At 41.4% G+C, this 24,625-nt stretch overlaps 1 protein-coding gene across 2 annotated transcripts in view; it reads left to right on the forward strand.

The window, feature by feature from the left end:
* The first annotated feature begins 243 nt into the window (after positions 1-243).
* TEX2 (testis expressed 2) overlaps positions 244-24,625 on the forward strand; it is a 44,241-nt gene continuing 19,859 nt past the window's right edge. The window contains exons 1-2 of one of the 2 annotated variants that reach the window (XM_053960468.1): positions 244-823; positions 19,137-20,791. In XM_053960468.1, the coding sequence (XP_053816443.1) occupies positions 19,163-20,791 (1,629 nt within the window). In that variant the 5' untranslated portion in view covers positions 244-823; positions 19,137-19,162. Of the gene's footprint in view, positions 899-19,136; positions 20,792-24,625 lie in introns of both variants that reach the window. The other variant, XM_053960469.1, reaches the window with a different exon arrangement.

Raw genomic sequence — 24,625 nt, forward strand, 5'->3', positions numbered from 1 at the left:
CCAAGGGTTGACTAAAGAAACCTGGGCCAGCATCAGTCTGATCCAGTGTAATGCTGTAATGTCATCATTAACTGCCTTCAGAAGCAGAAGCAATTAAGTAAAGGGTAAAAGCAGTAGAAAGGGTGTAATTTATTGCATAAGACCATTATTGAGAAAACAACCTTTTGACACAGAGAATTTTTTTTTTCTCTGGCTGCTGCAAATTGGGAAATATGAAGGGTAAATAAAATGACCTCTGCCAGGGCATGTTTCCTGGGATAAATGCCTGCTCGGTGAGGGAGCCGATAATTTTGGGCCATTTCTGCCATGTTTAGATACCAACCAGCTTCTCCGTGCCTGGTCGCGCACACGCTTCCTGCCGCAGCCGCTCCCTCAGCGATGTCAGCGGCGAGCCCTGCACGGAGCCCGTGACACAAACCCGCACCGAGCGCCGCTGTCCTGGGACCGGCGGATTATCGGGGCGGCCCGCACGGGGCGCGGGAGGCTCGGCACGCCCGGGAGCGGCTGGAACCGCGGGCCCGAGGGGCTCCTCGCCCCGGGGGCCGTTTCGGGCGTCACCACCACCGGCCGCCGGAACACCGGCTGCGCCTGAGGGACTGACAGGGCCGCTGCTGCTGCCAGGGGTCCCCCAGTCCCAGTGCCTGTCCCTCTGCCCGTCCCTGTCCCTCTCCGTCCCGCCCCTTCCCGCCCCTCGGGCCGGCGCTGCGGCGGCTCGGCCAGGCCCGTCCCCCCGCGGGGCCCGGATTGGCGGCGCCGCCGCCTCCCCGCCGCTGCCGCCGCCCGGCGCGGGCAGGAGCGGCCAGTGCCATGAGCCGGGGCTGAGGTGAGGGGCCGGGGCAGTGCCGAGAGCCGCGGCTGAAGGCGAGGGGCTGGGGCAGTGCCGAGAGCCGCGGCTGAGGTGAGGGGGCCGGGCAATGCCGTGAGGGCGGCCGGCGGCCCCGCGGCGGCAGCGCCCGCCGGTCCCCGCGGGCTGCGGGCAGGGAGGAGCGCAGGGGCCGAGGGCGGCGGTCGGGCCGGGCCGCGGGCGGCTCCCGGGGCCGGGCAGGGCGGATGGCGGCCAGGGGGGAGCCAGGAGCCCGCGGGGAGCGGGGCCGGGCCGGGCTGGTGCGGGGCTGGGCGGGATGGAGCCGCTCGTCCTCGGCGCGGGAGCGGCGTTTGCCGAGCCGGGGGTGCCGCTGGGCAGGAGCTGCCGACTACGAGCGACACCTTAAAAACAAGCGGCAGAGGAGGCGGCAGCGGTCGCTCCTGCTGAAACCGGGGGAGAATTTTTCAGTTGGCTTTTACCACTAAAGGCGAGAGGTTTCCTGTCTACTAAAATTGTTTCCTCTCTCTTGCCCTAGCTGTCAGCTCCTTGGTTTCTGCTTCTCTTTTAATTTTCAGTGTCATCTGTGTTATCTTCATTGCAGTTCAGGGGCTAAACCCGTGTCCTGTGTCTCTTCAGCCTGTGCTAAAGTTCCTTCTAAATGTTTGTGCTGAACTTCTTGGTGATTTGTATCTGTCAGCAAATGTCTTGAGGAACTCCTGACCATAATTTTGGGAAATTAAGTACACAGCAGAGGTTAATTTAAACTTTTGTGTGCCACTTAATTATTATAACCATAAGATAAACTAGTGTAAGTCTTCAGTGCTGTAAGATTATCTTCTGTTAAGATGCTTTGTCATACTCCTCTTTCAAAATGATATTGCCTGTGTAACTCCAGAAAAATAAGGCATACTCACAATTTCAGGGGTGTATATTTTTGCAAGAAGATGTTGTCTTTTTAGTGCTAAAATAACTTAATATTCCTAAATTGAATGAAATTCAGGTAGTGTGAGTACTCTGTTTTGATTTTCTTGGAGCTGAAAATGTGCTAAATGAGAGGTAAAAGGACTTTACCTTAAGGGTTAAATGGCAAACTAGTGATTCGGGGTGTTAAAACTGACTTTTAAAGACTCTGACATGATGCTGTTTTTTGATTTATGAGAGGTTACTGTTCTGTCCAACTTCAGAGCTGATCCAGCAAGGTGCTGTGTTACGGGTGGCATATTCATTATGCTCCAAGTAGGTGCTGAGGCTTGAGGTGGTGTTTCTACAGCAGTGCAGGGTGCTTTCTCCCTTGAGTAAAAGACCAAGAAGTTGATTCTGTGCTCAGAGATGTCTTACACTGGAGTTTGCTGGGGTGTGATATTGCCTGGGAGTTGTACTGGCAAGGTGAACACTTCTGTTGTGAACAACACTTGTGGTCCATGCAAAGAACTTACAGAAATTACCTATTTCAGGAAAAAAAAGATCATTGAATAAAAAAGTTAAAACTTGAAGAAGGACATGGCCCAATAGTGTGTATTAATTGCATACTTCTTTTTGTGTGATAACAGCTCTTAAGACTTCCAGCTTTTAATACCAAATGCTTAGTTGTTTCTAACTAAAGAACTTCTAAACCAGCTGTTTTTCAAAGTAAAAAATGTGGAGCAGGAAGCCTGGACATAATGGGTAATGCCAGTAATTTCTCTGTTGTGGTAGGTGTGTAAACAAAGTAATGGGAGATAATGAAACTTACTTAGCAAATAAAAGGCTGATATAACTGAAATACATTTAAAATCACGAAGCTGGAGGGCTGAGGATGCAGCGTTTCATTCAAACAGCTTTTTAGTTGATCGATTTGGGGTCTGTGCTGCTCTATCTTCTGTGCCAACTCAAGCAATTCCCGATGATGAAATCAGAAGGTTTTTCTTGTAGCACATCTGAAATGCCACCAGAGTTACACTGTGTGGGTGAAGGTGAGCAGTCACAGGCATGGCACCGGGCATGGGTAAGCACATGTTCCCCTGTCCTGCTCTCCAGGAGTGAGCTTTAACCAGTTTCTGCCCGTGAGATGAATAAATTGTGGTGCTGGCTGTGCAGAGTGTTACTGACACTTGCCCAGGAGCTGAGGAAAAATGAAGGCTGTTTATTAGGATAAACTGTAGGTTCCAAAAGAATGGAGGAGAGGGTAAGTAAATTCTGGTCTTAAACACAGTTTTGGAGCTTGGAAAAGTCCCTCAAATCTCTGGATTTTTATTATTTTTCTTTGGTAAGCTAGAAATTGTGGTATCAGATGTCCACAGTAGTAATGCTATTTCAGTATGCTCTAAAACATTTATCCATGAATAAAGGCCTCATGTTCTAGAAACCCTTACTGCCCTAAATGAAACAATCAGATGACAATGTCTGCTGAAAATGAGAGCATAATGTAGGCTTAGAGATTAGAGAAAAAAATATAAGAGTTAATACTGTGGGCTGTCATGAATGTGTACTTTGTATTAGAAGAGATGTATTCAGAGTAGAAACCAACTCTGGAAGTGCACAAGGGTGCCACATGTGCCTGATAAAGGCATGAACATTTTTAAGTAGTGCAAAATGGATACTTGAAAGGATGTGTTGTGCTTTCAAGGTGGAGGAGGGTAGAACATTGAGCTACTGAAAGAACAGTATCATGTCAGAACTGTTGATTAAAAAAAATGCCTACCACTCCTTATTGTAGAGGATTGTGCTATAAATGGTTCAGATTCACAAAGTAAATGATTTGGTTTGGGGGATTATTGTACTGCAAGTGGTTAAATTAATCATCTTTGCTGGACAAAAATCCCAATTATTGTGTCATAAAAATATATGGTCGTCTGTTCTTGACAGAATTGTGAATTATCTCTTCTTGGAAGTTGGCTTCTATAAAGCTTCTGTTAACATGGCAAGCACAGAAGTCTGAAGGCAGAAAGTTAATAATAATTTAGCAAAATCCCATTTCCAGCTTAAGACAACAAGACCTGAAGGTTTTGCATTGGTGGGAGGGTTTATCCTCACCCAGCAGCCTCAGTCCCTGCTCCCTCAGAGCATTGTGAGGGATGGTTTGACCTCCTGCAGAGATAGCACTGAAGTAGCATCCTCTTCAGAAGAGCTATAAGTGAGTGGATTTGCTTGGATTTGGGCCAAGCTTTGTGTGTATCACAGGTCCTAAAGTAGTTACGTACTTGACAGATGGAATTTTAAGTCTTTTAAGGTGATTTTTATGTTCTTTCACACAAGTCCTTACTGGAGTTTTGCACTGTAGGCTGCCTTGTACTAACTTGGTTTCATGAGTTTGAGTCTGTGCAGAGCAAAATCCCCTCTCCTTGGTCACTAACAATGCAACCAGTGTAGTGCAGGACTCCCAGTCAGACCAGTTCAGTAATGCAGAATTTGCCTCTTTCATAATTTCCTTTAATGGACTTCTTGATTACCATTATCTCTGAAAAATAAAAACCACGTGTCTTAAGTTGAAACTGCTTAATTGAAGCATCTGAGAGGCATTGCTTGAAGGCTTCCTGTGTTAGCCATGGCCAGTCTTGCTTCTGTTGGAAATGGTGAGAGAAAGGAAGCAGAGGAGCAAGTTTTGATGGTAGAGTAGGTCAGAGTGACTGAGGTATCTGCAGTGTGCAGTAATCCCTGTAAGTTTTTCTGGTGTTTTTTCTTCTTGTTTCACCCTCTGGGAGGTGAGAAGTTCCAGGATGTTGTTATTTACCTGTCATATTTATTCTCTGGGTACTGTTGTCTCTGTTGAAGCCAGTTGGTAGTGTTTTTGGAGAGACATGAGAATATAATGATAAAGCAGGGTTTATTCTCTGATCTTGCCTTTCTGCTCCTCAGAACTCCTACTTCTTTGTTCATTGTCTTTCCTATTTAACTTTCTCCTCTCCTGACAGTAAAGTGTGTTACTCTGCTATGCAAAGTCCAAATCAATACCCAGTACAGTTGGGGTTCTAAAAGGGAAGAGGACTGCTGGACAATGGATAACAGAAGATCAATAAACATGGTAAACAGTGGTGTTTCCCCATAAAGGCTGGGAGGGCAGTGGAAATGAATCGTTGTGTGAACCAGGCTTTAATATTCATTACCCAGTGTCTTAGTGGTTTATAAAGTGTTGTGCTCTCTGACCCTGCAGGTGTTGGATGACAGGAATATTGCAGGAGAATGTCCCTTAGTGCTGTGACTATGTTGCATATTCTGCAGGATTGTTATCCTGGAGCTCCAAGAAGATGGGATGTTCAAGCTTAGAATAGGATCTCTTTCAAGAGTATGAAAATGGTTATTCAGGCATTGGAGTGCTCTTTTAAAGGATCTGTTTGATCCAAAAAATTGTTAGGTTGGGTTTTAATAGTGGAAATAGAAGACAGAGCAACAAGACTTTAGATCTTACTCTGGATTTCATGTGTTTTGTTTAAATTACACTTCAGTTGTAAAATAGGACTGCAAAATTATAAGCACAAAGGTATGGACTCCTTTGATACTGGAAATTTCAAAGCAGATGGCAGAGGAGTGAAATGTGAATGTGACCTGTCATGAGCTGCAGTGAAGTACTGATCTGAAATTAAATAGAGAGATGTAAAAAACGTTCTGTTTCCCTGGAAGTCGGGATTAAGACTGAGAAAAGAAAACTGTTTGTTTTTATGAGCCCAGACAGGCTGGAAGAATGAGGGTTCTGTGTGGGGAAGGAGCTGGCGGTGCTCACACGCCTGTGTTGTGGGAGCTTGGGTAGGAAATGTCACCAAACATGTGACATGGAGAGACAGTGGAAGTTGTCTGAGTTGTGCTGCTGTCTGCTGCCTGCGAGCTGCGGCATGTTCTGCTTCCTTGTCCTCTGAAGCCCCAGGTATCCAGAGCCTGCCTGTGCCAGGCTCTGCCAGGGATCCATCCCAGACTCCTCTGGCTGAGGCCAGGAGTGATGCCCTTGCAAGAGCAGAGCATTGCAGAGCATTCCCACAGCCCTGCCTGCTGTCACCTCCCACTTCTTGCTCCCATCTCCCTGCCCCACTGTGGCCAGGGCAAGTGGAGAGTCTCTCTGAATGCTTTCCAAGCCAGGCATTACCATTGTGCTTGCTTAGTGTCTGTCATCCCTGTTGCCCGGAGGGACTTCACTTTTTTTCCTAGTACTCTTGTGTAATACTTGGGGTTGTTCACATAAATAAATGTACTTTGGTGGGAAATGAAAGTGATCTGTACAACTCTTGACTTGTTTGGAGCTGCTGTGATGTTTGATAAGGCTTATCTTTGTAGGACCTCCTCAGTAGCATTTCTTTTTGTTTAATCATTTCCACACTTCTTCCTTTTCAACTTAACTTGAAGTATTAAACAAAGGAATTAGGAGAAGTGGAAAGAACTAAAGGGGAGATAATCCTGAATGTCTGTCAACTCAGAAGCGTGCTGGTTAATAAATGCTCTGCCAGGTTTTGAATAAACTTTATGAGCAAATGTGTGACAACTTTACAAAAGTATTTTTATAGAAAATTAAAAAATGTTACTCTTCTATTTATATGTCATTTTTAGCGAGTAGCAAGAGATGTGGATGGAGAACAGACCAGCTGTGCATACAAACCTTCTCCTATTTTGTAATTCCCTTTATTCCCTTTTATCATTCCCTTTTTGACAACAGGTTGAGTGTTCCCAGAAACCTTAATACTGCTGAGAGATTTCAGGCAAGCTGAAAGCAATGCCTGGCAGTTTCAGAAAACACTGAGTGTCTGAAAAGATGCATTAAGAGGTGTGTTGTATTTAAAAGTGTAAATATTTAGTTGTTTGGCTCTCCATTTCTTTTATTGTGCAGCTTTGAGATGTGGATTGGCAATGGTTTTGGAGTATTAAATAGATTTTGTGAACCTTTGCTTTTCTGATAAGCTGGGACAACTTTCCAGTTTTACTTTTAAATCCTATCTACATCCTAGCTATCATTCTTTCCTCCACATTAAAACTTCACAATTGAAATGATAAAAATGAGTAAATCGTGGTGCTGCCCCATGAGTGGTTTTTCTTTCTCAGGATATTTTTTTTAATCTGCTTCTTCCATCCAGATGCCCTAAGCAGTGCATTTACCAATGAAAATTCCATGGACTGACTGTTTTGCAAATGTCTTTGTGGACAAAAATGGGTGAGGTGTGAGCAGTGGCTTCTCGAGCCTCCTCCTCCAGTAACCCCAGCCAGATCAATGCTGGTTTGTGTGGTCTGTTCAGATCTCGGGCTGCTGAGGAAGGGATTGTCTGTTGGCATAACACTTCTGATCCTTCACGGAGCTGGGAGAGCTTTTGAGGGGGTGTGGAGGCTGTTCCTGATTTTCACAGAGAGTAGCTTGTGGTGAGGAATGGACGTGAGAGATTTCCATCCCGTGTGTGCATTTCCACTTTCACTGCTCAGTTCAGTTTCCCCAAAGGAGCAACCAATGTTGTCTAAAACCTTTGTTGTACAGAGCAGGGCAGGGGTAGCTCTGTAGGGATGGGAGCAGCTTCCTCACCCTTCAGTCCTCACTATTTTGTCACCTTATCCTGGAAGACAACCTGAGCTGCCACTCCTGCATAGCTTCTCAGCCCTGACCTCTGTGAACAATTAAAAGCCTCGTTTACACACCCACACCCTGGTGAGTATGTGCTGTGCATACCCACAAACCTACTCAGGGTGCTTGTAATTCAGAGCTTGGCTCTCTTTGATAAACAAATGCCTGGTGGATGAATTAAGCATGGATATAGGAACATTGCCCTATGTCTGAAATTAGACTTGCCTGCATAATTCTGTAATTGGACAAGGCAGGATATGGCTCAAAGACACTTATTTCCCTTTGCCCTTTTGAATCCATCTGGTGGCTTTTGCTGTTCTTTTATCTCCTAGCAAATCAAGACCTTAAAATTGATGACCTAAAATTAATTTCCTTGAAGCTGCTTTAATGACACTTCCCTTTCTGTGCATGTGTGTGCACAAAATGTAACCCACATAGAGGGGAGTGCATTCACCCTTAACTGTTTTTTAACTGGCTGAGACTACAAAAATTATTTCTAAATGCAGTAGTAGAAACTTTTATGATGTTGAAGGCATTTCCTGGGCAAATTACACTGATGATACCTGTTTATTGAATAAAAAATACAGGATAAGAAAGGGAAGACTAGCTCTTTTTTACAAGGAAGTAACTGCAAAAGAGAGTTTGCATTAGTACAGCTTAAATGTAAAGTAGAACTGGAGTCCTTAAAAAGACATTGAAATTTTTTTAAGCTGTTCATATTGTGCTGTGAATTCAACAGGTAACTGGTGAATTCTGGTGTGTATTGCTACAAGATACCCACCTGCTGACTTTTTTCCTTTTCAGCCTGTGAGGTTGTCAGATGAAATTCCTGGAGACAACTACGCTGATTAACGTTCTCAGAAGTGAGATCTGTGTGTGTGTTTTACAGGTCCCTATGTAGCTGGTCAAAATTTAGTATGTGCCTCTCTGAAATAGAGTTTTGGAGGAGTGATTTTATTTACAGAAGTCTCATTGTACTGGTCTGCCTTCCACTAAGTTAAGGACCTATGTCTGTGTGCTAGGACTGAATTATGCCATAGAGCAGCAAAGGTTGAGAGAAAATGAGTAATGGGTGAGAACACTTCTCAAGGAGTGCTGAAAAGTTCAGAAAACCTTTAATGAACTTAAACCTTTTAAGGAAAGTTTTATTTTTCTTTAATTTCACACTGGTGGCCTGATTCACACAGGGAATGACCGTGTTGAGATCGATCCATGCTGCTGAAGAAAGAAGAGGTGAGGAGAGCTCTGTTTATGTTCTTCCCAATCTTATTTTGTTTGCTTTTTTTTTATTTTTCCACATGACTAATTATCTTTCCAGGTTTGTTATCAGTACCACATTTTGAGAGAGAAAAACAGAGTAGGAAGGATCCCCATATGCCCACGGACCTCACTTTACCCTCTCAGTGCACTGACTTCCTTTCTCCTTAGGAGCAATACAGTGTCTTTATGTTCCTGTGAAATGATCATTTAAATTCAGAATTCCAGCAAAGCTGGGTTGTTTTTTTTTTTTTCCATATATCTATCTCCCATGGTTTCTTGGCAATTAGGCATTAAAAAAAATATGTTGTGGGAGGTGCTCATCATTTTCTGACTCAGTTGGTTTCAATGGGAGTCCGGCCTGTAAAGCAGCTGTTAAGGTCAAGCAATCTGTAATTGACCTGTCAGATGTTGCAATTAAAGTGTATTGCAGCTGTTAGAAATAGGAGTTACCTCCCTTGCTCCTGAAAAAAACTGAAAAATAACCCGAAACCAAACCACCAGAAAGCTTTAATATATTTCAGTGATTCATTGAGTGCCTCTCTCTTCTGTGTGTAATACAAGAAACAGAGGGGAATGCAGATGGAGCTGCTGCCTTTGATTTCAGGGCTGTTTGTGGCAAGGCTTCTTTCATGTTCTGAATAACAAAGTCCAGGGAAAATTCTTGCCAATGTCTGTCAAATAAGAAGTTTACACCTTGAAATGCTTAGAGTTACAAATACTGTGGGAAAACTAAGAAAATGTATTTACATGAAAATACACATGGGAATGCTTTTGCCACATACTGTTTTTTGCCGTAATGCTTTTGTGGATTTTGTGAAATATTAGAATGTACTGCAGTTGAATAACTAGGAATTGTATAGTTGCTTCAACCCTGTGCACTTGAGTGAGTGTTTTTGTGTCTGTCTCATAGTCCAGTATTTTTAATAATAAAATGCTTAAGCTACTCTTTAATTCAAAGTTAGTCATTGAGAGATGATACTGAAATGTATGTAATAGTTGCAAGGCTCTAGGAGCTTTTGACCAGCTGAAAAGCTCCCCAGAGCCCTTATGTCATGACAGTCATTTGGGAAGCTGGGGAGGTCTGAGTTGTCTGTCCTAATATTTTTATTGAGCCTCACTTAATATCTGTGTTCACTGAGGGTCTGCATTGTTTTTGTGTTGTGTATTTGCTTGGGTTTTTGGCTTTTGTTAATAAGCAAAATGCTTTGTCCTTAGCATGGTAGAAATTCAGGTCGTTTGGGGCCATCTGGGTTCCATTTCAGTGTCTTGGATGTTGTCCTCTGCTTGTCACTTTGTCCTCCAGCTGGAAAGCCACAGTGGTGCTGAACTTTTACATTTTAGTTTCTAGGTATCTGAGTTGAGCGTAAATCTGAACGGGATGAGTGTTGCCTTAAGCAGAGGGTGAAATGTCTGGTACTCGCCAATTCTAAATCTGACATTTTATTTTCTGGCTATTCTTAGGACAAGGATTCTTTAGAGTTTGTTTTGTTAACCTTCTATGGATCTTTCTATGAATTAGAAGTTTAAGTATTTTATGCACAGAAGCTGTAATCAGTAGTTTATGATCTCTGCACAGTTCTTACTAGAATATGTGTGATTCTAGAGCTGCATTAATGTGGTTCTCAGTCTTTGCTGTTGCTGCTTTAAGGTGTTAGTGACTTTTAATGATCTTACTTGTTCCATAATCTGTGTGAACACTGTTCTTCAGTCATGTATGTCAGAGCAAAATTTTTCTAACCCTCCTAATAATACTGAAACTAAAAATAACATGATTACCTACACAGGGCTTTCAGAGAAGTCTGGAATTCTAGTCCATTTTCTTCCAAAATTAGATCACAAAGAGCTTTTCTGTTCATGTGGTGCTGAATCATGTTTCTTTTGCAGTTTCCAGGTAGCAGGAAACGCTGATAATACATTTCTCCATAAATTTTTTCATGGAATTCAGTGACAGGAGAGACCATTGCATGGCATGGAGTGATTGGCAGGACTGCCTCTCTTAGGTGCTGGGAAGAATTGTTTTAAAGAAACTACAGAGAAGCTTGACTTTTAGGTTAAATTACTTTTGTCCCACCTAACTAAAACTTGATGTCAGCTCTGAAAAGACTTGCATGTTTTGAAGTCCTGTTTATTGGCCTTTTCCTAACCTTTTCTGTCCTTTGGACCTTCTGGAGATTATGCTTGCAGAACCTTCTGAGAAATCCTGATCTGTCATAAATGTATTTTCTGCATTTATCAAAGACACTTTTCCTTGGGTAGATGAGATGCAAGGAGGTGAACAACTGTAATTCATGTGCCCTCTAACAGCAGTTCCCTATGTTAATATTTGCAGCTTGCTCTGTATCTTCAGGTGCCTTAAGATAATTAATTTTCATGTGTTAAGTACAACTGCCTTTCTAGTTAGGTATGAATACTTTATTTTCATTAAATGTAAATGTAGCTCTCCTCCCTTCCTTAGACAATTTAAGCTTTCTGAAAATAGCCTTGTTTTGGTTTGTTGTTCTTGTTTCACTTTGTGCCAGCTGCCTGGTCTGTAGATATTTTCCTGTTTTTTCTAGTTGTTTATTTTATTTGAAGAGTTATTACCTTGCTTCTTAGGAATGTGCTAGGTCTGAAACGAAATACTTCTAAGTATTAAAAGCTTGAGTGCTATTTAATAATACCAGAGAATATCCCCTCCTGTGATTTTGAAAACATCTCTCAGACTTAAGGAAACCATGATTGTGTACTATGTTTTGTCCTGTCAGCTTAAAAAGCCATGAGGCACCTTGCATGCTAATCCTCTGCAGAACATGAAATTAAAATGAAGGCTGTACATAAAAATATGAAATTTGATTGATCATTAAAAATCCCCTGAAAAAAAAAAGTCTTTAGATACCTATGGGTAAATCTGTAGATTCCATTCCTTTTTTAATGGTCTCTCATAACTACATTTTACATGGGGACCTAGAGTTTGAGTTACTAATTGGTGCTGCTCCTCTGTATCTGAGTTCAGCCTCATGTGGACAAACCTGTTTATTTTTAAAACCTTTTCATATGAAGGTGTGTAATGGTTGTTTTACCTTGGCAGGTACTGTAGCTAGTGCTGTAATTTTTTTTTAGGGAAATGAATGTAAATGTAAGAAGAAGTCTTTGAATGCTCACTTGCTACCTGTAGGCAGTTCTACCTATTGATGTGCATTTGCACTGGCAAAAAAGAGCCTGCAAGACAATTGTGATAAGCCCTTTTTAATTTAGGATTCAGGGCACCTTATTTTACTTAATTGTGGAAACATGCTTTCTCTAAGTCACTCGGTCAAAAATTCTCCTAAAGATTTCATAGTGACCTTCAATTTAGTCAGAGATGTGGGCAGAGTTTTCAGCTCTGGACTAATCCATGAAGGTTTTAGATAATCTTTTATCAGATTTATGAGGAGGTGATTTTTTTTCCTGCCGAGATAAGAGAGGAAGTTACAATTCTGCACAGTTTATCCTCACAATTTACCCTTTCCACAGGGTGTCATTTTTTACATGAAAACTTTTGATGCTTTATTGTTACAGAAATCCAGCATGTTCTGTTGAGATGCAGAACTTGTGCAGCACCAGAAGATTCTGATGTAGACTCTCCTCCCTTTTAGAAGAGAGCAAATGCAGCAGTTACATATTTATTATTGCTCAGAACTGTAAGACCATTGTTGGGGTTTTGAGAACCCAGCAGTTTGAGAAAAGTGGGAAAAGCTGGCTTTAGGCTGGCTCTGAGTTTGCCCTTGTTTTAATGTGTCTATTTCTGAATCCCTTGCTGCAGAAATTTCAGATCTAGGTCTATAAACTTGTCTTTTTCTGGGGCATTTCTCTTCTCACTTGTGGCCAAATTAGTTTTTTTCGGCAATTTCGATGCCATCAATTAGTTACCTGGAAAAACCACATATTTTAACATAATTTTAAAGACAGCAATATATGTTATAGGAAATGGCTAAAACCCCAAAATCTGTGATGGAGGTTGGGGGGGGGGGGGGATATGGTGGTCGTTTGTTACTATTTTATTTTGTTCTGGAACCTAATGAAAAGTCCCTTTAAACTGTTTAATGCAGAGTGTTTTGGAAGGAAAAAGTGCTATCTGTTGCTTGCAATTCCAAATGATAAACAAGAATATAGTTCATAAGAGGAGAGCATGTGAATGGAGAAAGTATTATGTATGTACTAGAATTTTTATTCATTCTTATTGTGCCAACTGGGAGTGAATGTTCTTTAATATAATTATACTCTAGTGGAGTTTGAATTTATTCCAAAGAGCAGAGCTTTGCCTAAAAAATTCTTTTATTTCTTCTGTTAGGGAAAATGTTGTATTTCTTAAAAATACCGCTTCACTTCAGCCTTCCGAAAATCATTAAATAAGAAGAAATTAGATTTTTCTGAGTTTCTGGAGAACCTTTATCTGCTTAGCTTTTTGTGTTTGTTAAAATGGGACTGTAGTGCAGCTTTTAGAGTTTTTGGTAAGTGGTGTGTCATGGAGAATAGGAAATAATAATAATTATTCTTTTATCAGTAAAGGCAGAGGAACTAATTTGGTAGCTGACCTTTCTTAGGTCTTTGGGGAAAATGCTAATATAGAATACACTTGCTTAGCTAACATTAAACAATTTTTGCTTGATTATTTTTGAAGTGTTGTAAAGACAAGCTTGGGGACCACAGCAGCAGCAACAAAATTTCCGTAATTTTGTCTGCAACAAAATTCCAGTAGTTTTGAAGACTCCTTATTTGCCATTGCAATTTTACTTGACTTTTCTGTCCTGGACTTAAATGACTCTTACTCATCTCTTTGATAGGTTTACAATTTTCATTAAAAGTATAATCTCATTGACAAGACTTTAAAATTTTGCCTAGGATTCTCTTTTTAAGTATACTTAAGCATACTTAAATGTAGATTATTTAACTCAAATTTTTCTGAACTTAAAAGTATTTGCACAAAAGCGTTTGGATTTTTTAATGATGCTCAGAGATTTCCTGCTGGAGGTGTTTTAGCTCTCACCCAGCTTAGTTGTTCTGACCTGGGTTTCTCTGGCAGGGGTATGTGCTGTGTGTGGTGGGTGGCACCATCAGTTTTGGCCATGATCTGGGATTGGCTTCTGCTCAATACATTTGACTACAGTCTTTTAATAGTACTTGATATTGATATATTGATATCAACTTTTTCATTTCTGCCCTTGGATTTAAAACAGGGTTGGTGTTTTTTTTTTTTTTTTTTTTGTTTTTGTTTTGTTTTGTTTTGTTTTCTTCTTCCCCCCACCTCTGTATCTCAAATCCCGTTGCATGAACTTGGAAAGGGAAGGAAACTTCCTTCTTGTTCCTGATGGAAACTGAGCTTTAAAGCCTTATCTACAGGCTGGGTAACTGGATCCCTGACAGGAAGGTTTCACAGGGCTATTGTGTGATAGTAATTACCAACCCTGGCTCTGTAGTTCATGTAAAAGTAATGACTACTGGATGTAAAAGGAACAATAGATGTTAGCTATGGAATACATTAACTCATGGAGATGCCAGGGGAATTTAATTGATCATAATTAGAAATTTGGATGGGGATAGGAAAGAACATTGAATTTTGCATTTTGTATCCCTTCATTTTTTTTGTCTTATGGTACAGATCTGCTGAATGAGATGAAGTCCATGTGACAGATAATGTCCCAGCAGCTGTGCTCTCTGCTTCAGGGCGGGCATTCTGGGCTAAAGGGAACTGGCTTTCTAGAATACTTCTGTGGCAAAGCAGTACTTCTCACTAACACTGTACTTCCTTTTGAAGGACCTGAAATGAAGACTTCTTGCTCTTAAAAGAAAATTTTGTCTGATGCTGAGAGCTCTGTTACTTATTTTAATTAAGTACAAAGAATTGCAGCAGTTCTCCCACATATCTCAGTGTTGGAAGGCAGATACTGGTTGAATTTCTAGTAAATCATACAGAATTTAGAATTTCTGGGAGCAAATACAAATTTCAGATCATATTGCCTTGTGTAGGTGTTCCCTGTCTGAGAAAGATTTAATGTGCTGCTGGCCTGGTTTGGAAAATGACTGTAATGTGTTAGTGGGGTGCTGTTTCTGTTAATATAAAATCTCTCACTCCATAAGGAGGCTGCAGAGATTGTCTAAAACAAATATACTGCTTCTTCTTCCTGCCAAATGGAGGGTAGATTTAGAGTATGAAGTGTCTACCTGTTTTGAGTCTGACACTTGAAAATTACTGTCATGTAACCCAAAATGGTGAAAAGGCCCCATGAATCCTAAAGAACAACTGGGTGTTTTTCCCAGTCTGCCAAAGCAGGAGCTGCCTGTTGGACAAGTGATGGCCCAGAAGGGCTACTGGGGAAAGCAGAGGCATAACCAGTGAGAAACATCTTCCCCTGTGAGCAGCTGTGGCAAGCTGCATGAAGTTGAATTGTAGCATTATCAGTAAACAGATTGTTTCTTGAACAGCATTTAGGACTTGATCTTCTGGTGCAGCTGACAGATACAGGGGAAAGTATTGCAGTGCTGTTTAATAACCTGTGAGGCTTTTCCTTTACTTAGGAGGAAAGGAATTTCTGTTTTGTGGAAAACACATTTTTTGGTCTGTGTTTAGTAGCAACAAAAATACAAGTGTTGAACCTTGCTGCACATTTTTCTGAAAGCATTTTGCTAATACAGTGTACTGTGTACCCTTTCCCCCTCATGAAGATGTTGTAATAAGTAATAGCAATGTGATTGGAGTAGTTGGCTGCTGCAAAGCATGTGAATTTAGTTACCCAATCCGGCCTGTTTCTCCAACTAAATCATTATGACTACGTGTGATATATGCAACTTTGACCTTTTAAGTTAGTTCCTAGTTTGCTGCTTTGTTTGAATCACTTTCTACACTTAATATGAAAAGAATTGCTTTGCTGTATAAAGTTGGTGGGATAATTATCTAAGGCTCCTGGATGGACTGTGTGTTTTCTCAGGGCTGTGAACAGGTGCTTTCTGGGGCGCAGCTGAACAAGGGTGGGGTGTGTTTGTCCACTGCAGGAGAAGTGAACAGAAGGGTGTTTATATTGCTGGGCAGAAGGACACATTGCTGGGTGCTTGGCTCTTCCTGTGAACTCCCAATTAGTCATTGCTGGGAAGAGCACAGTTACTGCAGTGACACTTACAAGAGGTGTCATGGCCTAACCCACACCTGGCCTCTCCCTGGGTATCCCTGTTTGTCACCAGGTGCATCACAGCGTGCTGGAGAGGTGTTGTCACACGGGCAAAGACATCCTCAGCTCCAGCACTGCTGCCTCCCTGCTCATAGGAGAGGGCTGGGTGAGGAATGTTGTCCGTCCCAGGCAGCTGTGCTCCCTTTTTGCCTGGCTCACTGTTTCCTGTTGTTGGAGCTTTAAAAGCAATGCCTGTGGGTGAGGATTATAAACTGCTCTTCAGTGGGAGATGGGGATGCAGTGCCTTGAGGTCAGAAGTGGAAATGGCAGCAGTTGGTTGGCAGCTATCTCATTCCACCCTGCAACAGCATCCAAAGTTCAAACCTTTGGGGGAAAGGAATTATTTTCTGAGCAGCCTTCTTCCCTTCCGGGTAAAAGTTCATGTTCTGAATTATTTGAAGCCTGAGGATGTAAGACTGTTACTCAGATCTGCCTGCCACATAAATAAAACTGATACCTTGCATCTTCAGAATCAAGAGAACAACCTTGAAGAGGCAGCCAGAGAATGGGGAATAGTGTGGCCTTCAAAAGAAGGACCAGTGAAAACCTGTGTTTCTGCAAGTACTAATATAATCTGCAAACAATCCGTTTGGAATTGTGCCACTTCAGATAGTGAGGCCGGAACATCAGGTTTTTAAACAGCTGGGAGAGGAGCTGAGGAGTAGGGGAAAGAAATGAGTGAGGAAAATGTTGCCAGAAATGAGTAAGTGAATCTGTTAAAATGATTTAAGGAGTAAAAATGTATGGTTCAAGAGCCTGATGAAATAGCTTTATCAAAACCTAACACCTACTGAAATAGCTGTCGAGAAAAAACTTCTCAGCATCTGCTGGGAAGAAAAAAAACAAAACAAAAGCCCAAATCCTCCACAATAAAACAGAGATTGTGTTCAGGAATGGATTGGAAATATGTTCTTATATATAATTTGTGGTACAGTAACTTGCTTGAGGTAAGCAAACACTGGTTAATCAAGAATTTCCTTCCTTCCTCTGTTAAGTTAATCATGATGTTAAGAAAATCTTGCTTGTTCAGTAAGCAGTAAAATCGCTTTTCAGTACATTTGGTGTGTGCGAGTGAAGTTCATCTGTTTCAGGTCATTAGCACTGCATTAGCACAGCATGGCAACTGGTGTTTAAACACCAGCTAATTAATGTTCAGTGTAAACACAGTGTGCTAAAGAGCTATCCAAACCCATGAAGTTCTAGCTGACACAAAATGCCACCTGAAAATGCTACTGTGGGGGGAGGAATTGCTAATCTTTTTCTCCTGCTTTCCTAGATTATTGATAAATGGTTAAGGCTGAACAGCAGAAGAGAAAGGGTCAAACTGATGCCAACAGCATTGTGTGCAAGGGGATTTTGTCATTATACTTGTGGGGTTTTGATGTTAGTTTGTTTTTTTCTTCCTTAGTATGTAGTGTTGTGATGGCTCAGTGACCTGGAAAATGTGTAGGGTTTCCGAACTTTCAAATTTTGGTGTGTTAGTTTTGCAGTTTCACAACTGGGCCAAAGTATTAAACATGTGTGATAGCTGATGGCCCAGCACTATGGAAATGAGATTGGATATGTATTTTGTCCAGTAGCATTTTTCCCCCCTCTCCAAAATAAATTTGGGTGTGTTTGTCCAAAAAAATCTGGTAATTTGCGGTCTGAAATATGTGCAATGGAACCATGTCTATGGTGGACAGCAGACAGAAGCATGGATTCTGTCTGCTGGTGGTTCCCAGGTGTGCAGATCCAACAGGGAAATGAGAGACCAAATTTCTTACCAACCTTAGCACTCACCAAGTTATACATACAGGTGACTGATAAGTGTACATGTAAACTTCAGGTAACTGAGAATTCTTAATATTTGGGTAAATAACTACTTGATCCACAGAAAGAAAGGCAGCAACCTGCTGATGCCTCCAGGTGGGCTGGAGGCACAACTCCATCACTGGAAGTTCTCTGTTAATGCTGCTACTTGGATGGGTCAAATGGATTTTGGGGAGGACAGAAGAAAACTGTTCCGTGGTAAAAGCTGAAGTCAGAAATGATCTTTAGGAAGAATTTTTGTCTCCTAAGCAGTCATCAAAGCAAGGGTGAGATGTCAGTTGAAAGCTTGACCAGGGTCTGAATGTTTCTTTTGGTCCTTTGAATCCAACTTGGCTCTCTGTCACATGCAGCAGAAATGAGACTTAAAATAACAAACAACCAAACACTGAAAATGAAATTTCTGAAGGCTTTGCATGAAGCAGGTTAACATCCAGCCCCTTCTGTACAGCCTGCTTGGGAAGTTCACAAATGCTGGAAGAAGCAAGGAATTGTCAACAATTTAGGAGCCATAAAATGGACAACTGTAGTGCGTAGGAAGTTGTGGACAGATACTTGCTCCGAATAAGCTGTGTAGCAAAGATCTGCTGTTTTAAAATATTTAACCCAACTTAGTTTAGTGACAGGTTAAAAAAATGTTTACATGAGCAGCTCTACTAGGAAGTAGAAAGGGCTACAACATTCAGTAGGAAGATGATGCTGACCAGGTGGCACTGGCTTGCTGGATAATAAAATCTGATATCACAACTGTTTGTGAAGTGCAATTTCTTCACCACCACATAATCATTCTTCTGAACAGCTCTTTAAATGTCAGCAAAGGCCTCTCATTAATTCAGCTTGACAGTTTGATTACAGCATTTTAACAGGTTCTGAAAAATAATTCAGTTACTGAAGTGGTAAACTCGCTGTCTTGGCAGTGGAGATAAAGTGCTGCCTCCCAGCTGGAGAGGCAGAGCTAATCCTGTAATTCCTGGTCCATCTCTGTGTATGGTCCAGTAAACCAATGCCTTGGTTTAAATGCATGCTATTTCCTCTCCATGTAAATATATGCTAAATTCACTTTCATGAGTCAATAAAATGCTTCAATAATGTTCTCCTCACACTATGACCTTTACATATTTCTGACCTTGCTTTGAGTTTCAAATTTTCTGTATTTATAAGATCTAAAACATTAAGTGTTGCATGTAGAAGGGACTGAGAATTAGGACTGAAGAATTTCAGTGTGTTGGGGTGGGATGGGGATCTGGAACTCAGAGGTACATCTGGCAGGGAAAATAGAAAGGTGGTATTTCAGAGATTAACTGTAATTTCAGGGCACCTGAAGATAATTTTAACAGCCTGGTGTGTTTTAATATTTCCATTTTGTGGTATGTGGAAATATGTTAAGTAGCACACAGTAACCTAGATTTGTATTTTTCAGCATAGGCATCTCCTGCTTCTTGTTTTTTTGTTGGTGTGAGTTGGTTTGGGATTTTTTTTTCTATGTAAAATTGTGTTTGACTTAATGCTTGAAAATAAGGGTATTTGAAGCGGGGGAAAATGCATTTAACATGGTGTTACGTTTTCTTCCCAGACTCTGACACATCTCTGGAACCTGCAATGACAAGTCGGAACAGTAGCCATGCAGACAAAACTGGTGAAATGTCCTCAAAGCAGTCAACACCAAAAGTGCAGGTCCAACGATCTGTCTCCCGAGAAACCATCACAATTCATTTCTCTGCATTTGGGAAGGAGGAAGAAGAGGAGGAAGAGGAGTTTAAAGATTTTCTTGACGAGGAACTAGATGACCAAAGCATTGTAACAGCACTTGAAGCCAAGGAAGACCTCTGCTTTGAGCATACCGGCCATGACCTTTTTGGTCCAGCTACCTCGCTTAACATGGCCAACTCTGCATCACCACTGTCCTCATCACCTGCAGTTCTGCCAGCTGCAGAAACTGTAAAGCTGTTGGACTCTCCTTCCCCATCCCAAATACTCAGTGCAGTGCCACCGGTTCTGTCTCCATTGTCACACTCATGTCACACATTTGGCGCATCAGGTGCAGCAGCACCACCTGTGGAACAGAAATCCACTCTGTCTTCCCCATCTTCATCCCCTTCCAAATCAGTTGCCTGCTCTAGCGGATCATCCACAGTTTCTAGTTCAAAGCCTTTTAAGGGGTTAGTCAAGTCCTTTTCAACAGAAGTGGAACCAAAAGAACCCACCCCACCGATGCGACATAGACACTTAATGAAAACCTTGGTGAAATCTCTGTCTACAGACACTTCTAAACAGGAGTCTGAAGCTGTGTCTTACAGACCACCTGACTCGAAACTGAACTTGCATCTGTTCAAACAGTTCACTCAACCTCGAGCTACAGGTGGTGATTCTAAAACTGCCCCCTCCTCTCCATTAACATCCCCCTCTGACACTCGTTCCTTTTTTAAAGTACCTGAAATGGAGGCTAAAATTGAAGATACAAAAAGACGCCTTTCTGAGGTAATCTATGAACCTCTGCAGCTGCTCAGTAAAATAATGGGTGATGAAAGTAGTAGCCACAGGCCCAAAGCCTTATCTTCAAGTGCTTCAGAACTCTCAAACCTTTCCAGTTTGAATGGCCATTTGGAAAGCAATAACAACTACAGCATTAAGGAAGAGGAGTGTGATTCGGAAGGGGATTTCTCTGGGAGCGACTTTAACCTGACGAAGAGCGATCAGTCAAGAGGGGCAGAAGAACATGCAAAAGAGATGGAGACCAAAAGCTCTCAGTCAGCAAGCACAAAGGATGTGGGGTCAAAACCTTCACTTGTACTTGAAAAATGTTTGTTGTCTGCACTAGTGAGCAGGGAGGATGAGGAGTTTTGTGAACTGTATTCTGAAGACTTTTTCTTGCTAGAGGAGGAAAGCAAAAGTGATAAACCTGCTGAAACTGTGGTTGAGCCCGAGATGACTGAGGAAACTGTTACTATGCTCAGTAGTGAAGATGAAAATAATCTGGATGTGCAACAGTCTGAAATACCAGTGAAAACTTTATACTTATTAATACTGTTAGTCTATGCTTACCTTATTATCCCTCTCCCTGGCTATTTAAGTGGACTTTTACTTGGAATGGCTCTTGGATTTATGGTAGCTGTCTGTATGATTTGGCTTCTTATTCCACGTACTCATGAATATCTCAAATTGCATAAAAGCATGAAAAAGCGATGGAATACAGGAGCTCTAGACATTAAGGAACCTGAAATACTGAAGGTGAGGTCCTGGCACTTTGTGTGTGTGTGTCTGTGTGCATTATTTTGGGTAGAAGGGGTAAACTAGATTTATCCTGAGGGTGTAAATGAGCTGAAATGTCCCCATTTGTAAATAGTTTTTTAGGGTCAACTCACGTTGGCAGGGGCACAAATGGTTTAGTATCCAAGAATATATAAGACTTCAGTGTCTTTAGGGATTAGTAGAAAATGGAATTTCTTCAAAAGTAAAAGGGCAAATAGCTTTGCTGATAGATTTGAAACGATCCAACTGAAATACTGAGAGCAAGTAGTGTCAGGGTTTAGTGTGAAAAACAACATTTCTGCTTGAAGCTGCGTCTTGGGAGATGTATTTTGTTTCTGGGATATTTTGCTGTCTAGGCAGTAATTTGTTTGTCTGGTCTGTTCATATGCAGAGACAAAAGCATTGTGTTCAAGTAGAGCATAGAGAGTTGGAGAGCATATGGGTCATCCTCAAACATGAGCAAATTGAAATGGGAGGAGAAATTACAGTTCAGCAAAATGTGTCTTGAGAGCTGGGTTTTGAATGAAAGTTTGTCCTTCCTGTTCTCTGCCCTCCACTTGCTGAGATATTGCAAGTTTGCTGTCAATTCATGTGTCACTTTGCTGCCTGTCCAGCTGTGATCCATCCAACCCCTCTGTTCCTTTAGTGCTTCTGGTCCCTGTCCTGCCCTCCTAATCTCCATCTGTGATGAATTAAAATAATATTTTCCCAATTGCAGAATTCTGAGCAATAAAACATCTACTGATTTCTGATGTGCAGCAGAAGCATTTCTGAGTGCTAGTGGTGTAACCTTCACTTGATATCACATGCTTCTCAAGAGTATTTGTGGAGGCATTTTTTGTATTTGTGTAAATATTAAATTGAGCTTTTTGAAGGTGAATCCCCAATTGGAACAGCACAAAGTTTTCATTAAATTCAGATGGTTATATACTGTAGAATCTATAATGTATTGATGGCTAATTTCATGTGTCTTTAGGTAACTGAAAAGTTAGAAAAACAATATAAAACTCTACTTTTGTTGCATAACCATGGCAATTGCATGTCTAGCCCTTATTCTACCTTGGTGTTCCTTTTTTTTGGCAATGATATGAGTTGTGGTTATTATTTGCTGTAGTGAATTCAGACTGAACGCTCCTGTCTGCCCCATTGAATTACCTGCTACTCCTCAGTACAAATTGTTACAAACTTTCACTTCAGTCCTTGTTATTTGGAGCCCAGACCCTTCCTCGATGCTTGACAGCTGGTAAAGATCCTGATGTTCATTATTGGCTGGTGTTAGGCTGTCTCTGAGATGTCAGCTCTTACTCAGGAACATTTAAACTATATTTTAATGCCTTTATTGAGGAGTTACATCTGATGAAAATGGCTGTAGGCAAGAAATGAACAGTGCAGAGAAGTCTATGTAAATGTAGATTAATGGTTTTTATGACCTGATGAGTATTTCTTGTGCTTGTAACACACAAAGTAATTGTCTTTAATATGTAAATGCTTTAGGAGTTTACATACCAGCTTGATGCCCATATTGTAGTGGAATATAATGTAATATGATTTAGCAGATTGCAAGTTATTATTCCCACTTCATACAACTATTTTCTATTTGCATCTGTCAGAATGAGTACTGGACAACTTAGATCCTCTGAAAAGGCAGCTAAAGACTTAATCTGTAGCAAAACTCAGGGGAATATAGGAAAATAAAACTTGATGATCTTGCATAAAGATGTTCTCTTCAGAACTTGTTAGTCTGGTATTCTGGGCTGGACTGCTGTTGTGCAATTATGATAAATGCTCTGAGTAAGATCCCTTCATATGGGGCTCACGGGGTTGGGATTCTGCCAAACTGCTGTCAAGTTATTTTTGTACAAGTATGTGTGCATTCTCTCTGATGTAAATGTTTGAGAAGTTTGCATTTCCTAGGTTTCAAAAACTAATGCAAAATTCCCCTCAGCAATTGCTGAAATACTTGAACAGGTTATTGTCTCCCACAAAACTGTTCTTGGCAGTGGGAAAAAGTAAATGTTGTGCTGCTAAGTGTGTGTTTCTATAGGTGTCTGTACTTACTTCACTCAAATGTCCTTGGTACAGGGGGAAACCATCCCTCCAACCAGAAAATGCACAAACCCCCTGCATCTTCATTGCGTGTTTTTGTATCTGCCTATTCCCTTAGCTTTCAGTTCTCTGGCTTCCCTCTTATCTTTTTTTTCCCTGCCCACATTTTTTCCTTCTTTAATCCATTAGTCTTTTCTAACTTCCTTCTTGGCTTTTCAGCTGTCCATTCTCTTGTGTTGTGCTGGCTGATAGGAAAGGTTTTAAGTAACAGCTAAAATGAAAATGATAAATTTGCCCTTTCCATTAGAAAGAACTTGTAGGAGAACACAGTGGCAGTGCCTGCTGGAGAAGTGGAGGCTTTGAGCCACAGCTGTACAGAAAGAGGTGGCTTTTTGTCAGCATGCTATTCCTGAATACCATCCAAGGGATTTCATGTTTGATAGTGGCCTCTGGCAGACAAATGTTTTTTCCAGTTAAGGTGATGGTTGCTTCTCCTACCTCAGAACTTTTTTGTGTCTTTGGATTCCCTGTGAGAGAAGCTCAAAAAATGCATTATATTTTTCCCTCATTTATGAAGCAAAATACTATTGAAGTATTATAAAATAGTAGTAATAAGAGGGATAGTAATACAATTGTGTGATTTGAGTGATCAACAGTCTTGAAAAAATGTTGGTGCTAAAGCATTTGATAATATAATTTAATAATAATGGCTATTAGCCAGTTAATATCACTGAGGAACTTTAGGGACAGTTTTAATCCAGATTTGGGCTTATATTGTGGAAGTGGTGTTTGCTGATTATTTTATTTATGTATTTGGAAGTATCATAAGTAATGATTTTAATTTATTTTTACCCACAGACCTGGTTTGTGCCCCCAGCCCTCTGGGTTGTTCATAAGGATCTTTCGCAGTTCTGCCTGTCCTCCCCTCTCAGGTTCAAGTGTAACACACTTGAAACCTTAAATAAGTAACACTAAAAAGTTGGTGCCTACAAGGCCTGACTGTGCAGTTCTTACATGAATTATTCTGTTGAACTGCAGCTCAAATAAAATATTTGGAGCCAGGAGTCAGGAAAGAGGAGAATTAACCTGAGGGGACCTTTTGAAACTGTTTCTGTAGGTGGCCGTGTCCCACGGAGCCGAGTGTTCCCAGGGCTGGAGCAGTGGCAGCAGCTGTGGACTGGAGCTGTGACCTGAGCTGGGAGCGCCGTGGTGCTGCCCAGCCCGCGGAGCAGCTCCGTGTTCAGGGTGCTTCCCAGCCTGGTGGCCAGGCACGTTCTGCTTTCAGCTGGGAGTGTGGAGCAACTGCTGACCTTCAGAAATGGAGATCACAGGATCAGTGTAAATGACCAGCAGCTGCACAGTGGCATATGACTATGGTCATTGTCCTCCCAGAATTACTAAATTTCTTATTTTAACAACTTCACTAGAACAGAGAAGACCTATCTTACAGCCACTCCTCATCTACACAAGGAAATCCATTGTTGCTTCAGTAGTTGGGAGAATTTATCTGTTGCTAGCACATTATGGTAACACAATTTCTCTGTTCGGGTGCATTGCAAAATGGTTTCCGTAGGCTGTGAATCTTTTGTTCCAGTTTGGTTTTGCAAAAAGAGAGGCGGAGGTATTTCTGCTGAAATTGTTCTTAAAGTGCAGGAACGTTGGAATTACTTTAGGGGCTTCTTGGATAAATTTCTCATGTTTTCTAAGCTAGGTAAAACAATTTACAGAACTGAAAATCACTGAAGTGAGAAGGCAGGTGATGTTGTT

Source organism: Vidua chalybeata, chromosome 19 (assembly GCF_026979565.1).
Source record: "Vidua chalybeata isolate OUT-0048 chromosome 19, bVidCha1 merged haplotype, whole genome shotgun sequence".
NCBI lineage: Eukaryota > Metazoa > Chordata > Aves > Passeriformes > Viduidae > Vidua > Vidua chalybeata.